The sequence below is a fragment of the Cupressus sempervirens genome, chromosome 4, assembly GCF_028749045.1.
Source record: "Cupressus sempervirens isolate cs-2001-9-10 chromosome 4, ASM2874904v1, whole genome shotgun sequence".
Taxonomy (NCBI): domain Eukaryota; kingdom Viridiplantae; phylum Streptophyta; class Pinopsida; order Cupressales; family Cupressaceae; genus Cupressus; species Cupressus sempervirens.
Window position 1 is genome coordinate 233,623,517 of NC_143121.1, and position 17,612 is coordinate 233,641,128.

At 36.2% G+C, this 17,612-nt stretch overlaps 1 protein-coding gene across 1 annotated transcript in view; it reads right to left on the minus strand.

The window, feature by feature from the left end:
* Positions 1 to 422: 422 nt before the first annotated feature.
* LOC149560875 (cytochrome P450 78A4-like) overlaps positions 423 to 17,612 on the minus strand; it is a 55,474-nt gene continuing 38,284 nt past the window's right edge. Inside the window, exons 3-4 of the mRNA XM_089823695.1 lie at positions 1,140 to 1,248; positions 423 to 1,061 (exon numbers count right to left, since the gene is read on the minus strand). Of these exons, the coding sequence (XP_089679821.1) occupies positions 423 to 1,061; positions 1,140 to 1,157 (657 nt within the window). The 5' untranslated portion in view covers positions 1,158 to 1,248. The remainder of the gene's footprint in view (positions 1,062 to 1,139; positions 1,249 to 17,612) is intronic.

Here is a 17,612-nt window from a genome sequence, read left to right on the forward strand (position 1 = left end):
GATTGAACTAGAGTGAAGAAAACGAGCATGATTGATCTAACATGAAAGAATTGACGAAATTCGCTGCAGAAAGAGCGAATCAGAAGAAAACAAGGAAGAATTATGCCTAAACTCGCACTATTATTATTATTATTAATAAAGTTGGCTACATAGGAGCAGTGGGAGCATTGAACAACTCCACTACATAGATATAATTATGATCCTCCGCAAAAGTGTTACTGGCTATCACAACGGGAAAACATAACCAGACTTAAGTAATGTCTGCAAAGTTGAATGTCTCAGAGCCGAGACAGTTGCACAGTCTCAAGAGTTCACAAAACCATCAGACTTGTAAAGGAAAAGAAAAACACGACAAATGACCGGAAGATGCCACCTCGAACACGAAAAGAAAGAAAACCGAGGGGTACCCTAGTGATTCCTCCTCAGAGTTGTTTGAGATCAACCCTATGGAGAGGAACGGCGTGAAGTGGGTGCAGCATCTCGCAGGACAGCTTGAGCACCTCGGACAGGTCCACGGGGTGCTGCTCGTGTTGAGCCCAGTGGAAATGGTGCATCAATTTGGCCACCCAGAGGTGGACGGTGGAAAAACCCAGAGCCTTTCCAGGGCAGACTCGACGGCCCGCCCCAAACGGTGCAAGCCTCAGATCGCTCCCCCTCACGTCCACATTCTCACCTCCCTCAGTCTCCACAAACCTCTTTGGTCGGAACTGGTCGGGGGAATCCCAGATGAGGGGGTCGTGTGTTATCGACGACATGTTCAACATGGCCGTGGTACCGGCCGGCACGCACAACTTCCCATGATCTCCCAGATTGGTGTCCCCAGTGGAGAGTCTGGCCCATGTAAAGAGTGGCCCGGGTGGGTGCATTCTCAGCGTCTCCTTCACCACCGCCTGCAGATATGGCAGTTTGCATATGCCCGAGTCCCTCACGCTCCTGCTCTTTCCCACCACAATGTCGAGTTCCTCCTGCACCTTCCTCTGAGCTCCCGGGTTCAGTACCATCTCCGCCATTGTCCACTCCGTCAGCAGCGCAGTGGTGTCAGTGCCTCTAAATATCATCTCCTGCGACAACATGCGACGATTAATGTCAGGAAAGAAGAAAATGGAACGGGATTCAAGAATAACAAGATGCGATCATACCCAGAGAACAGACATCATGTCTTCGTCGTCCAGCTTGTCCTCTCCATTCAGAGACAAGAGAACCTCCACAAAATCGGCGTCGGCTGTGTCGTGATCCTTATCTTTGACACTACTACACACTAGCTGTATTAAAGACAGTACTTAAAGACAAAATATCAATTTTGTCTTTATTATATTTTTTATATTTAAACTATTTTTTCGTTTTTTTAAATAAAGACAATAGTGAAAATCGCGACTTACCTAATAATAATAATAACAACACGACGGATTGTTATCCTTCCCAAACTTATGGTGCTTAACTCTGTTTACGGACTGCTGCTTGAGTTCTCAACAGGGCATCATCGGCAGCTCTCGACAGAGGGCGGGAAGGTTCATCATGGATATGACTGGAAGTCACAAATTCATGATTTACTATTTTAATCAGGCTGTGATTTTATTTTGATCTATCATGCCTTAGACATTGAAATTATTCAATCATCTTGGAAAGATTCAGATCTGTACAATAAACAGGTAAATACACTGTAGATCTCTTATATATATTTTAATTTGAATATCATATATATATTAGAGCATGGTCGAGTCTGTCTCTTCCTTTAATATCCCGTTTTTTTATCTTGATCTATCATGTCCTATCCATCGTCTTCTTCAATGGCCTGTTTGAAATTATTCAATCATTCTGGAACGATTCAGATCTGTATAATAAACAGGCAAAGGCAAATACCCTGTAGACGTATTAAAAAATAAATAAAATCTGAATATCGTATATATTAGAGCACGGTCACAGCTATCTCTGCCTTTCCAGTTACCTCTCTTTTTAGCCAAGCTTGCCAACGGATACGGATACGACGCCTATTGCTTTTGGTTTTAAAAGTCGTTTAAACCCTTCCTTGTTCTGTTATTTGGGCAACTTCACCCTACGACTCAAATAAACTTTGAATTGTATTTAATTCTTTTTCTATAAAACTTATGGTATCAGGTTTAACGTTGCCGCCAGGCAAGGAGGAACAAACACATTTTTTGTAGAATGGCATCGACATAGATTTTTTTAATTAAACACCCAACAATTATTTGTGCTCGTATGATGATTTTTTTTTAACAGAAATTATGTGCATCCATCAATTTGTAATAATAGAGAGTTTTAAAAAATCAATTAAAGATTTTGAGTCCATTTCTCAGGAAAGGCAGCGATTTCAGTGTTTGCGCAAACCAGATTCAGAGTAAAAGGCTTTAAAAGCTTTCAAACAAATGCAATGTGGGTGTGTAGCTAGATGTCAACAATGTTTCAAGTGTCCTCATTGTGGGTGCATTCCCTTGAAGAACTCGAAGCAAAATGCCCAGATCAATGTGGTCTCTTTGTTTGTTTGTTAGGATTTTCGAGCACATGATCTAAAAATAAACGAGGAATGCCCAAACATTATTATCTGAAATAACACTTCTGAATGTGAAGAAAGCCCATGGGGGCTGTACCTCTAGTGTGGCGTATGATGCAAATTTGTTTTTAAAGAAATTGCAGGGAACTGGAGGCTGTGGAAAAAAGTGGAGAAAGCTTCTAGATCGGCTGTTTTCAAGACTCAAGGGCTCGGTTTCAGATTTTTTGGAAAGATTTGGTAAGAAGCGTAGTCATAAATGATAAGGTTTTGTATTTACTGTGCACATCTCCACCCTCCATTTCTTTTTCGATGCTCTTATTTCTTAGTATTTGTTACCATGATTTATAAATTGATTAGGGCACGGATTTGGGACTCAAGAGCCAACAGTCCTTAGTAATGGTGAAGGGATAGGAGCCCCACTGGAGGGAAGCCATTGTGAGTAGGCACCAAACAAGGCAAGGGTAAGCACCACTTCTTATGGTAAGATCTGTTTTACAGTTTTCTTCCTCAACCCATCCTAGAGGCTTCAATGTCTTCCAAAGCCCAGACAAGGAACCAAATGGATATGCCCTCGACCCTATTTCTTGCAAAATATGTTATATATTTCTGCTTTCCCTGACTCTGGCCATTTATTCTTGTGAATTTAATATGAATACTTTCGCCCCCTGAAATATTCCATGCACTGTATCACGCAAGACCTAGTGATGAATCGGGGGCTGGTAGTAGATGCCACAAGATCGACATCTCATCTCACAATAATGCATAAAAACTTCAAGCTTTTTTGTGAACATGAGAACCTTCTTGATATCCTTTAAAAGGTGGAATGGGAATGCAACATCCTTTGTGTTGGCCATTTTGCTCTTGATAGAATTTCATACTCGAAAAATATCCTTTGGTACTAAAAAACCTGGGATTGTTTGAAAAAGTCTATAAAACTGTATATCAATTATGCATTTAGGGCAGGGGTAAGCTATGCTTCTTATGGTAAAGAGTTTAATGCTTTGGAGACTAGTGATTGGGAGTCGCAAAACATTGTGTGAGTTGGATATAGATCTAAGAAGTTGAATTCTGTAATTTTCACTACAAAATGGAAACTTCATTGAAGCACATATACTTTTTGTTGTCTTTGATGTTGTTCAACATTTTTCCTTGTTTTGGAAGAATAACTAGTAGATGTGTGCCACAAGTTGAAGCATTTGTGGACATCATGCCTATGTACAGTGAAATTTTTGCCATTCCAAAAGGATATAATGTTCCTCAATAGGGAATTCACATTCTTCTCTTTTGATAGATTGTTTACCTAGGCTGCAATGGGTCAAGATTCATGTGTTTTGTCTAGCACATATATTTGACTATGTATTTTTTTTATTATGAGAATCTAGGTTCATATATTCAAGGAGAGCATGTTGGTAGGAATCTAATTGTACCATGGGTTACACCCTCCTAGCCTAGATCTAAAACTATTGTTTCTAGTATTGAGCAATCCAAATACAAATATTTTGCATAGGGGATTGTTAGTAGCTACAAGTATTGTAACTATACATTAGGATACAATATTAACTATATAGTGAAGAAATATAAGGTGGGTGATTCTTTTTCCATTTACTTGTTTATATTTAAAATAGATAGAGTCTTTGTGAACAAAAAATGAATATTATCTATTTTCTTGATTAGAAAACTATCTTTGCAGATTTAAAAATAAATATCACAGATTCTGTTTGATTCTCTTGTGTGTTTTTGTGTATGTAATAGGGTTCCACCCTAAGATGCTTAATTTTTTTATGAGCATAAACTTGTGACATAATAATCTTGAGACCACTTATGATACCATTTGAAGCTAGGAAGTCCAACTTATTTGGCCAGCGGATTTGCATTAGCTTCAGGCATATGGCAATTGACATCATAAAACTCTCCAAAAGTCTGCATTTCTAGTTTCTGAGGATATAGGTAAAATAGGCTGAAACACACCATTCACTGAATATGATTTTTCTTTTCTTATTATATGGCCTATAGAATGAGACATTCATGTGGGTTGACACTAAACAACTTGTAAAGTCAGTGCCTAGAAATTGAAACAAGAGCACTGCATGTTTGACTTCTTATAGGTCTAATCATGTAGCAATTCAAATTTTTTTTGTGAATCCTATAATTACATTAAGTCATATGTTTTTAAAAAATTATTAATAAAAGACACATGACACTATAATGTCTACCATTGGGAATCTACTGAAATTTCAGAGATAAACAATATTTTACCATGTCTTGAAATTGAGTTCTGCATAAAAATAGTTAGGATACATATGGTATTTAGCATACTTAGTCACAAATTTCCTATTCCTTTCCTGTTTAATAACCTTAATGCTAATATATTTACAAAATCATGCATTTTAAATATTATAATAGATGACATTCACTTAATGAATTTGTTGTTGATGTCCATTTGAGTGGATGACAGCCAATGAAGCCCATGTGAGTTGTCTATGTTGTCCATGGATTTTTATAGTAATTCTCATCAAAAATTCCCATGGTTTGTGGTTGGCCTTGCAATTTTCCATGATATTTCTGTTTAGTAGTAGCTATTTTTCTTGAGAGTATTTTCTTCATTTCTTAATGGAGAGGTTGGCAAGCTGTAAAGCGCACAGTTTTCTTTTGATTGATTAGTGACTTGATGTGTGAGTCAGTCGAATCCTCTTGAGAGTAAAGATATTTGCAATGACACACCTACTTCCAAATTATAAATATGGGCATCTAAATAAAATATCTTGCTTGTGCAAACATTGTGTTTATAAGCCAACTGCACATATATGCATACATGAATCTTGGGAATTATAGACGATGGGAAGGAAATATTATTGTTCAAAACCAGTTAAGAATCAAGATAAGGTTGAATTCTTCTTATAGGAAATCCTTGATCTTGGATTTGGCCTCATAATTTGATTGTATTTTCTTGTTCAATAGTTTCTGTTTTGTCTCTTTAGTTTTTTTGCTTTTTTTTTTACAGGTTCACTAGCTACAAAATCAATACATTTTTTGGCCTAAGAATAGATGGAATCTTCTGAAAGAGCTAGTTGAAATAAGATCAATGTATAGAATGGAAACTTGCATCTATTGGCTACTACTTATAATCTTGTTGGTTGTTTGCATTATCATTCACACTTCAACTATGCATTTTTACACTCTTTAACTAATAACTATGTATTTTTTTTACAAACATTTCATTTTATAAGCAATTTCATGCTACACTCATGCTCATCCTAAACATAGACGATAAAATATGGGGAAAAGAAGAAACTATTGCTCAAACTTTCTTAGGGTTGAGTTATGTTTTTTTTGAGAGAAGTCAACAAAAAGTTATTAATTATATGGAACTTTGTATGCTAAATATCCAAGTGGCTATCAACTGGATGATAAATATTGGTTTTAATGGTAATTTTGCTATCTTGAATCACCACCATTCCATTTTGAGAAAGAATTGATATGTTGTCTATTATAAAAGTTCAGTAGTGACAAATTTCAAACAAGTATTGACAATTTTGAGATCAAGAAATGATGATAAGTGGGGGAGTAAGACATTGCATGGTATTGAGCAACGAAATGTCAAGTATGGAGTAGGTGTTGATGTCTGTTTTATGACTCACCAAATAGTAGAACAAAATACCAAAATATCTTATCCTCTCTTGAATAAATTCTTGTGTATGCTAAGATTGCTAGAAGATCATACAATGACTTCAAGGTTCCTTTAATGCTAGGTCTTGACTGTGGATAAGATCGGTGGTTGATGTGATTTGCTGATGATCACAAGGAGGCCTTACGTGTTTATTCATATTCATTTCAAGCCATACTGGATGTCTGAGCTATCTTAAGGTTTTGTAATGAAGCACTTTTTTTTTTTGGATTTTTCACAGAATATGCAAAAATTAAATAGGATGAGGTTTAGGAATTCTATTCTAATCCTAAGGGTAGTGATAACAAAAAATAGTATTCTAGTGGACAAATTCCTCAATTTACTGAATTCCGCTTTGCCAAGTTATACTACAACTAAGCATGAACCAGTGCAATCTTCAAGGGTTATGCCAAAGATTTTCATATCACCACATACACCATCATAAAGAACAATGTATACAAATGATAGAAGTTGAGCATATGCATGAAAGAGGTTTAGGCTAACTTTACACAATGAATTAGAATCACTAAAATGTCAAAAGTATGAACCAAAGGAATTCATCAATACACCATCATATTCTCCATTGTAATCACCACACATTGACTATGCTAAACTTAATCTACTTGAAGAAATTTAGAACAACAAGAAAGCACTAAGACATGTCAAGTATTCACCAAACTCCAATGAAAACTTTATTATCTCAGTAGCTCATAGCAACAATCTCATAAAAATCTTTCCTTACAAATGAGAAATGAGGCCTTTATATAGGTCCTCGATTACAACAGGTGGCCCGGATGATCATAATAATCGATGGTCGAGATCATGTCACATCAGCCCTAATTAGGGTTAGGGCAATGGAAAGGAATATACATTAATGCCATAAGGAATCCACTACTGTAGTGGGTAATGAATTCCCACCATGCATGCTAATTTAAGGAGTGGGGTATAATAAAGGATCCCTATGCACACCCACTCTGCATTTAATGCATCTATCCTTGATTTCTTCGCCTAAGAGATCAAAATCGATCTAATACTATTTCCAACTCCCTTGTACTGATGCTTGGTGCAGATTCTTGCTTGAATTCTAGAACTGCAATTGCTCTTTCTGCTTTTCCCAAGCTTTCATCCCAATCTGGTAGTAAGTCCTTAGTAGTGTGCAACTGCATAAAAAGGATGCAACTGCATTTGATATTCCTTGCTTCATGTTATCAAAAATCTTTTTCCACCAACTGGATTCCCTGGTAAAGCTCTAGAACATTTCCTTAGCCATGATCACTATACTGTACCATCAAATAAAATCATAGAAATCCCCCTCGCTGATAACTCAACCATCAATCAATTCTCGCTTTGGGGTATCCATCAGACTTTGAATGTGGACAATCACCTCTTCTTGGTAAATATGCTCATCCACCCATGATTCCTCCATGCACTGAATCCTACAGACTGCAGCCAATGCCCTATTGTGCACTTCCACTAATTCTTCTGCATGTTTGAAGGCTACCTCTTGAATTCCTTCGATCCAAATCTTTGCACCCTGAGAAATCTACTTGATTTTGTCAATATCACCTACCACTTCACTAGAAACACCTGTTGGAGGGACAAATGATGGACCTTCCTCTCTTACTAGATGAGGCAAGTTATTGATGTACTGACATAAGGCATGAATTTCTCTTTTTTGCTTTTCATACCCTTCTTCTACTTTATTTAGCCTATCCTTCAAAGCCTATGTGGAGTCATCAAATTCTTCCAATATTTGCTCTCGGGAGGCCCGACCAAGAATTACTTCTGTAACATGATATTCATCTGGAGCAATCTGATTTTTCCCTTTGTCAACTGTGGGAGTCGCAATCTGCAAGATTCTGGATCCTGATTCTCCTTTGATGAATTTATTATATCTTTTTGCTTTCCCTTGTTCTTCTGATTGGTTTGATTGGTCAAAAATTTCCTATAATTCAATTGCTGGATCAACATCCTTTTGTTGATGCAATTCAATTCGTTGCCTCAACCATTCTAGAATGGCTATACTTTGGTCCCTTGGAATTACCAATTGTTCTTTCCTTTGGACCACTTGAATGTCAATCTCTTCTTCACCTCCTGGACTATCCATTGTAACCTTAGGAACTATAGCTTTGGCACTTGGAAGATGTATTGCTATCCTTGGAGTTTCTTCCTCTAGTGGACCATCTCCATCATTAATCATTTCTCGCTCTAAGATCATAGCAAGACTTTCTTCTGTAGCAATATCTTGGTCTCTCCCTCTTTCTTGGATGGATTTTTCATAAGCATTTATACTCAACCTATCATGAATTGGCCTATCCAAATTCTCTTCTTGCTCAAATCTCCTTATACTTGTCCCTACATCCTGCCTTTCAAAAGTTTCTATCTCTTGGACACTTGGAGTTCAACTTGGAGAAGAGGGAGCATCTCCGTGGTTTTGCTTCTTATTTGGAGATTCCTGGATGACTTCCTCAATCCTATGATGCTTTTCTCGAGGTACCTCCTTCCCTTTCTTGGTTCCTACATCTTTGGATGGAGTTCCCCTTTCTTCAACAGTCCCTTCAGATATTTGTCTTGATCTTTCATCTCTGAGTGGTCTGTGGCCAAGCAACCTATATGTGAATCCATTAGCCGGTGCAACTAATTTTTCAAGCTTATGCTCGATCCACCATTTTGTAAAATCTAAGACTGGTTTTGAAAGGGTTTTGAGATCTGTAATTTCCTTCTTCTTCCAATCAAATGGTCGAGTTGTCATTTCTGGATAGAATCCTTTTCACATCACATTTGGGTCCTCCTCCATTTGATTAGGAACCTTGAATATGTTGAATGTTCTAATAATGTTCAATGGTAGTCTTGAATGCAATCTTTTTCTAATCTCATTCTCGTTTACTGCATTTGCCCAAAAGTCTTCAAGGTGAACCTTGTGTTGGTACTTTGACCCTCTTGCTGAAGAGATCTTGTTGAAAGGATCAAAATCATTCCTCTTTGGATAAAGCAGAAGGCGAAAGAAGTGGAGCTCATCTGATGATTTCTCTGCAGCTTTTAGACATGGGCATACCTCAATTGTCCCTTCTCCTATGGAAATTGGAAACTACAATCCCAACTTCTTCTTCCATTTCTGAATCTTGTCATAGGCAGTAAGTTGTTGAGTAAGCTCTAACAAGACCATCTTATCCGTTGGATACCTAGGATGTTTGTATGGATCCATGGAGAATCCTTGAACTCGGATGTATGAAAAGGTAGGAAACTAAATGAACCAGGCACCATATTCTTCAACCAACTTCATAACACCCATTGAGATTCTTATATGTGGCCTCTTTTGTAGTGTTCTTAATATGCACATGGAAAATATATCATTAACCCTAATGTAATCATACTTTGAGTACAAATGCAACTGTGGGTAACATTTGTGGACTTTGAGGTGTTGGCTTCCGCTTCCAATTGGTCCTTTGCATCGTAGTCCATCATAATTTGTCCTCTGTGCTAGCATGTAGATGACATAGGAGCTCATGTAAAATTTCCTTGTATTCTCTAGATTCATCAACTGCTCATTTAGGTTATCACTTATGAGCCCAACCCAATCTATTCTGTCACCTTCCTCCATTACCTGCTCAACAAAATACCACATCCAAGATTCAAACCTATAAGAATAAGGTATGCCAAATATGCGACTCAACATCATGACCATATCACTATGTTCTCTCTGCAAGTCGAGCCATACTATTTCTTTAGGAATCTTGGAATCATGTGGTCTATTCTTTTTCAACCATCTTTTTTTGATTATTTCTTCACAAAAATTGATTCCAGATGTATAGATTCTCAGTGCTTTCTCTTGTGTTTTTGTGACCATCCTTGGATTCGAAGGAATTCCAAATGCTTCAAAAATGGATGTCGGAGAAAAATCTGCCAGAATATTTCGTTTAGAATCCCGGATGGTTCTGTCTCTAGGTCTGTAATGCTTGGTACATTCCACGATTAACTCTGGATGCTGAAAAGAAGGAGGGAAACCAACTGCAACAAAAATTCCACTTCTCACAATTTTTTTAGCCAAGTGTGTTAGGTGATAGTCGTTATATTCGAGCATTCTCCAGTTAAAATCTTTCAAATCAAGGCCGCGAAGACTTGTATCTCCAATTTCTGTCCATTTTGACATGATTTTGGATTCAGGATAGAATCCTCTCCTTTCATTCTTTATCAATTGTCCTCATGTTTCTCCTGTTCCCCTGGGCTCTGCCATTTTCCTTTCCTGCAAAATAGAAAATGTACATACATAAGACTATGTAAGGAAAGCATTAAAAACAACAGATATGACTTGTCCATAAGACAAAGCTTTGGGATTTTCGCCAAAATTTCCATACTCCTTTCAAGATTCACTTTTTCACACTTCTGCGAGAAATATGAAATTCCACAACTCACTACAAAGAAAAATCCTTTCTGATAGGATTCAAAATCTTTTGACGTGAATTTTCAGAAAACTCCTCAACAATTTCAAAAAATTTCTCAAAAAATCTACTTCTTTGAACTCCTCAAATCTTACTCCTATTCTCAATCTGCTCTTCAAATTTCTATGTGAGCCTGAATGAATGAGAGGGTTTCTTATAGAAATCATCCTTCAAAAAAAATGCCTTTAAAGCTGCAGACTAAAATTAGGCAGCTTCTTTACTTAACCATTAAGGTTTCTATTTTTTGTGCCACTTGTCGCCTTTTTGCTGCTTGATTCAAAAAGTTGCTATCTTTAATGCTCTTAACTTCATGATGAAGCTAAGTATTTCTATTTTGATTTTTTTTTTTATTAATTAAATATCAATTTAAAAAAATTAATATTTAATTAACTTCCATTTTTAAATGAAAAATCAAATTTAGTTGCAACTTTTTCTCCATTTTTATTTTTTGGGTTATTATTAAAAAAAAAATCAAATTAAATATTAGTAAAACTAATATTTGATTTTTTAATGTAAATCCAAACAAAATCTTTTGAAGGAAAATCATTTTTTCGCTTTTCCTCTCTGAATCCAACTTTCACTTCATAAGAAAATTCATCCTTCCTCTAAAGTTTTGATTTTTTTGCAAAATTTTCAATTTTTTGCTTTTCACGATTTTTCAACCAATTTACAAGAGCAAGCTTTTTTAGAATTGGGATTTTTCCTTTGCATAATATTTCCTACACTCCTACTAACTTGCACTTGTTGTTTTATGAAAGTGAGATTTTCAAGGAATGAAGGATAGAATCCTTCATCAAAACATTCCTCCATTTCCTGAAAACTGCTCTCCAGAATTTTAGGGAGCGGGCTTTTTAAGGAATGAAGGATAAAATCCTTGATTTCCTAAAAATTGTGCTTCAAAATTTTAGGGAGCGAGCTTTTTAAGGAATGAAGGATAAAATCCTTCATTTCTTTCCTTGATTTCCTTCCTTCATTTCCTGAAAATTGCACTCCGAAATTTTAGGGAGCAAACTTTTTAAGGAATGAAGGATAAAATCCTTCATTTCTTTCCTTGATTTCCTTCCTTCATTTCCTAAAAATTGCACTCCGACATTTTAGGGAATAGCTGGCATATTTCCTAAATGGGATTAAATCCTTGTCTCCTTCAGTCTTGCGCTCCGCAAAAGCTGGCAAAAGTTTTTTAAAAAAATAGAAAGGGGGCCCCGGTTGGGGCAATGGTGACTCGCGATCACAACATCTGGTGACTCCATGAGTGAAATGTTACAAGCATTTCAAGGATAAGACTTAATCCGAACTCAGAATCTCTGGTTTGTCTATCTTACATCATCAATAACAGAGAAAACAAGCTCAAAAGGGGGGAATAATCATATATTGGATCAAAAACACATTTACTCTATGACAACCTGAGTGTGTGCAATTTATATTAATTCTATCTTAGCAAGACCACTCAAAAATCCTAGGTTTAATCATGACAAGTTATTGATTACTCTTGACTTCAAAAGCATCCTGGACATTGCCTCACTACTAGTTAGGCATCCATAGCCCCGACGAAATTGTCGTTGTAAAACCAATGAGGATTGCTCCACTTTCGATGAATTATTCATTAGAACACTTATGGAGATTTTCGCGAACCCCCAAAGCCAATCTCATTATTTCATCATTTTTATCTTTTTTTTTTTTTTGTATTTCATTTCTCTCTTTTCTGTTGGCTTGTAAGCAATGAAGCTTACCATGGGCTTAGGAGTTACAGTGGCACTGAAGCAATATTTTTAAAATTTTCACAAGTCATGACCTTTCCAAAGACACATAAATGGACTTAGAGCAATAGTTAAGAGTGTGAAATATGTGGCAACCTCAGTGCCGAGTCAAGTATGCTTTCTAACCTATTAAAAATATATGAAGGATAGCCGAGATTTTAATGCTCTTCATAAAAATTATTCAAGAAATGAAATAAACAAAACTCGGTGAAGTCTTCAGATGAAGTAATCAAATCATGACACCATTCCACTTGAAAAAATGAGATTCTCATAGCTATGAGCCACCTAGCAAAAGCCAAAACTGAAACCAAACCAAAAGAAGAGAGAAAAGTGAACCACCCAAGGAAGACAACCTAGGGAAAAAGAAAACAAAACAAATAAAGGAAAGAAACCTAAACTATGCAAAGCCAAAACTCCTAACCAGGAGAGGGGAGACAAACCAAAACACCCACCTAACTCAAAAAAAAGGAAAAAGAAACAAAAACAAAAACACACAACAAAGGAAAACCTAAACTAACTATGTACAAGTTAGGCTTCACAAAGAAAACCTAAGGGCAGAAATAATGCTTGAGGAATTGCCAATTGATAGGAAATTGGACTTCCTTTCTTGTTAGAGTCTTAAGATTGAATGCATTATTTCAGAAAATTTCAAAAATTTGATAAGGACCTTTCCATAGATTATAAAACTTGTCATGTCCACCTTTCTTTTCATGTGCCTTATCCCAATGAAGTACTAGATCTAAAATTTGAAATTCTTTAACCTTTGCCATTTTGTCAAACCATCTCTTAACAACTCCTTGATGTTTAGCAAACTTTTCCAATGCTTTGTCCCTCTTCTCTTCCAAGTGCAATAATTTGGTCAAACTTGTCTACACTCTATCTTCTCCTTCCATAAAATCTTGCATGAATCGTAGTGTTGGAATCCTCAATTGGATAGGAAAAATTGGATCTTGCCCGTAGACCAAATGATATGGAGATGTCCCCAAAGAACTCTTTATTCTGATCCTATCTGCCCAAAGTGTGAATCTCAGCTATGTATGCCAATCTCTAGGGTTATTGTCTAATAACTTCTTCATTGCACTCAATAGATTTTTGTTTGTTGATTCTGCCAATCCATTCCCTTGCAGATAGCAGTTTGATGAAAAGTTTAGTGTGATCCCAACGTCAAATACTGAGTTTGAGATCTTCAATGATCTAAATGCTGGCCCATTATCACATACAAATGCATGGGGACATCCAAACCTGGTAATGATATTTTCTTCAAGAAATTTGATAGCAACCTCCATTGTACAATTTTTCATTGATTGAGCCTTGGTCCATTTGGTGAAATAGTCCATAGCAATCAGGATATACTGGTGGTGTCCTGATGATGGTGGATTGATGGGACCGATGAAATCTAACCCCCATTTTGTGAACAATTTTACTTCAATAACAGGTTATAATGGCATAGCAAGATTTCATTCACGTGTCGCAGCTATCTGACATGTGTGACAAGTCTTCACGTGTTCATAAGTGTCTTTAAACAAGGTTGGCCAATAATACCCTGCTCTTGATATTTGATGAGCCATAGCCAAACCACTTCCATGGCTGGTCCCATATTTACTATGAAAATGCTCAATGATGTGTCCAACCTCTCCCTTTCCAACACATCTCAAATAAACCACATCATGATTCTTTCTATATAGCACAGATCCTTGAAGCATAAAATTTTGACTCTTCATTCTCAATGAACACTTTTGAACAGAGTTCAAGTGCAATGGAGACTTATGTTTCAACAAACAATAAAAAATATCATCATACCACTCATCCGAGGATACTTCTTCTAACTAATATACTTGTTGTACTAACCCGGGACTAGTTGTAGACAAGGTTTGGGCTAGAGCTTGTCCTCATACTAACTTCATTGGTTGTATCTCCATGTCATATTCTTGAATAATTGCCATCCACTTTCCTCTTCTTTCTCCCAATTCATTCTACATTAGCAAAGTCTTTACTGCTACATCGGGAACTATTGCATAAACCTTGCTTGTTAGGATGTAATGTAAGAATTTCTTTATTCCTTTCACCAAAGAATAAGCTTGTTTTTCAACATTCGGATATCTCAATTCTACATCTTTAATGGTGAACTCATGAATGCAATAGGATGTTCATCCTGATCATCTGCATTCTAGGTGAGGATAGATGCACAAGTGTGTTCTGAGGCAAAAGAATATATATAAAAAGGCTTGGTGTAGTCAGGAGTCAACAAAATAGGAGCATCCAAAATTGCTTGCTTGATTTCTTTGAATGCCTTTTTTGCTGTAGGTGTCCAATCTATCCTTGCTCCTTTCTTCAGCATGTCATTTAATGGCCTTACTATCTCTGCCAATCTAGTTATGAACTTCCTTACAAAGTTAATTTTCCCAAAGAATTACTTTAATTCTTTCTGACTAGCTATCAATCCTATCTTTGATATTGCCTCAATGCACTTAGTATCAATTAAGATTCCTTGTTCTGATATTACATGTCCTAAAAATTTCCCTTCAGTGACAGGGAACATGCATTTCTTTGAATTCAAGGAAATCCCATATCTTCTACATTGGAAGATTCTCCTCAAATCACTGATGTGATCTTCCCTACGTCGAGAGAATACTGTGAGATCATCCATGTAAATGATGATGCACTTCTTTACCAAGTCTCTAAAAGCATAATCCATGGCCCTTTGAAAAGTGGCTCCTACATTGATCAAACCAAAAGGCATTCTTCTATAAGCAAATGTACCCCATTTTGTTGTGAATTACGTCTTTACTCTATCTTTTTCTTCTACCATCACTTAGTTATATCCAGAATAACCATCTAAAAATGACATCATTTGAGAACTGTTAACAACTTGTATCACTTCATCTAATGATGACACTGGATAATTATCCTCCTTTGAAGCTCTGTTGAGATTTCTAAAGTCCATGCAAAAACTTATCTCTCCATTCTTCTTTCTAATAGGTACAAGGTTGGCAACCCACGTTGAGTGTCAAACTGGGAATATAATCCTTGTTGACAATAACTTCTTCACTTCTTGATGTATTAGTGGTTCTAACAATGGATTCATTGGTCTCTGCCTTTGTCTAAATGGTTTACTGTTTTGCTTTAACAGAATAGTATGTGTAATGAGAGACGTATCATATGTCTTCAGATCTTCATATTCCCAAGCAATCACATTAGGGAACTGCTTCATAAGCGCCAATATTTCCTCCTTTTCTAGGGGGGTACAAAATTTCTCGATAAATACATTCTTGACATTTTCTCTCATTCCCAAGTTCACCTTTTCACATTTCCCTCCTTCAGTACTTTGGTACTTGAGGGAACTTAGTCTGTCAGCATCAAAAATTCTCTCTAGTTCAATCATTCCTTTTGGAATGGTATTTATCCTTAAATTCATCATCTAATCGATTTTAAATTGAGCTTGTTGTTGTTCTCCTTCATCTATGACTTGTGCTTCAAATACCCTCGAGTTTTTCAAAAAATCAAGAATATGCTTGTCATCTTCAAACACTTGAAAATTTGTGATGTTGTAAGGAACTGATGGTACTGAAGTTAGCTCAATTGTAAATTTCTTCACAAAATCAATGGCTAATGGTTCTAATGAACTTGCAGATTGAGCCAAAGAGTTTGCTACTGGATTGCTTGTTTGACATATCCTTTTAATATTGAAAGCATCAAAGCTTTTGATTAGGTCCCAAACTCTATTGTGATACCAACCCAATATTTTATCATGGCATGTATATTTCTTCCGTACCTATCCAATGACTATGTCTGGATCTCCACGTACATGTAGGATTTCGAAACCCTTTTGCATAGCAAGGAGCAATCCAATGACCAATGATTCATACTCAGCCACATTATTAGTACAAGGGAATTGCAACCTATGTGATGCCAAATATGTTTCTCCAGTTGGGCTAATGAGTTCAACACCACATCCACTACCTTTCTTTCATTTGGATCCATCAAAGGATAGAGTCCATACTTGATCATTTTCATATTCCATGGGTGATTTTATCTTTGAATCCTTGGATTCTTTTTTATGTTCTTCTTGTCCTATTTCACCTTCTCGAATTCTTTCTTGTTGTGAGTCTAAAATTTTCATACAGGATGAGTTCATTTTGACCAGATTTTCTGTTATCCATGCTTGTAGAACCATTTTGGAAACTTGTGCAATTGCTTCTTTGCACATGGTGCATGATATCTAAGAATGAAAAGCATCATGTATTCTACACCAGTTGGCTAAAAATAGATTTTGAATGGATGCACCTTTTCCTAGTTCAACTTCTTGCTTAATGCTTTTTAGGACAAAATTCCTAAAATTCTCAAACATTCCTTTATTCAGCAATGGTTCTGAATTATCCATAACTGGTACCTTTGCGAAAGTTGGAGTCACATCAGGACATCCCCCTTGATTGTAACCTTGCAACATCAAAACCTCTCTAGTTTTGGGAATATATGATCCCAAAGTGGTTTCCATAAACAAGATCTCATTGTGTTCACCATACTCAGTGATAAAAAACCGGAGCCTTGGAGTGCTCTCTATCCTTATTTGATTGGGAATTCCCTTCCATGGGAGGCACATGTGTGAAAAGTTCATTGCAATATAACATTTCAATTTCCTTGCCCAATCTCTACTAAGAAGCATGCCATACCCTTCAGGAATATCCACAACAGATATGTCAATACAACTTTGAACACGTAGATCAAAGGCCAATTGCATGTGAATATTATTCAACTCTACCATGACTGGGACTTTAGTTTTATCCAATTGTGTGACTTTCTTGTCAGTCTAAAGTGGAATCAATCCCAACTTTCTATATATGTCCAATGGCATTACATTACATGATGCACACGAGTCAATTAAACAATTATGTAACATTTTTTTGAAAATTCTAATAGATACTAGGAAAGGTGCAAGTTCCTCCTTCCCTTGATAAAAAAACCACTGGCTTCTGCCCTTTTGAATCAAATGTCTCTAGGGTATAATTTAGTGGCTAATATTCATAAATTGGCTAATTTTATAATTTTTTGGCTAGTAATTTGGTGAATAATTTAAGATTTGATACAACCTAAATCACCATAGTTTTATAAATTTCAGTTCTAGAATATTTAAAATCGCTCAATAATTTATTTTATTGAAAAATTTAAACTCAAATATTCGCCACAATATTTTTTACATGAATAGATTTGAGTTACCTAAATATAAAATATTATTGGAGAAATTA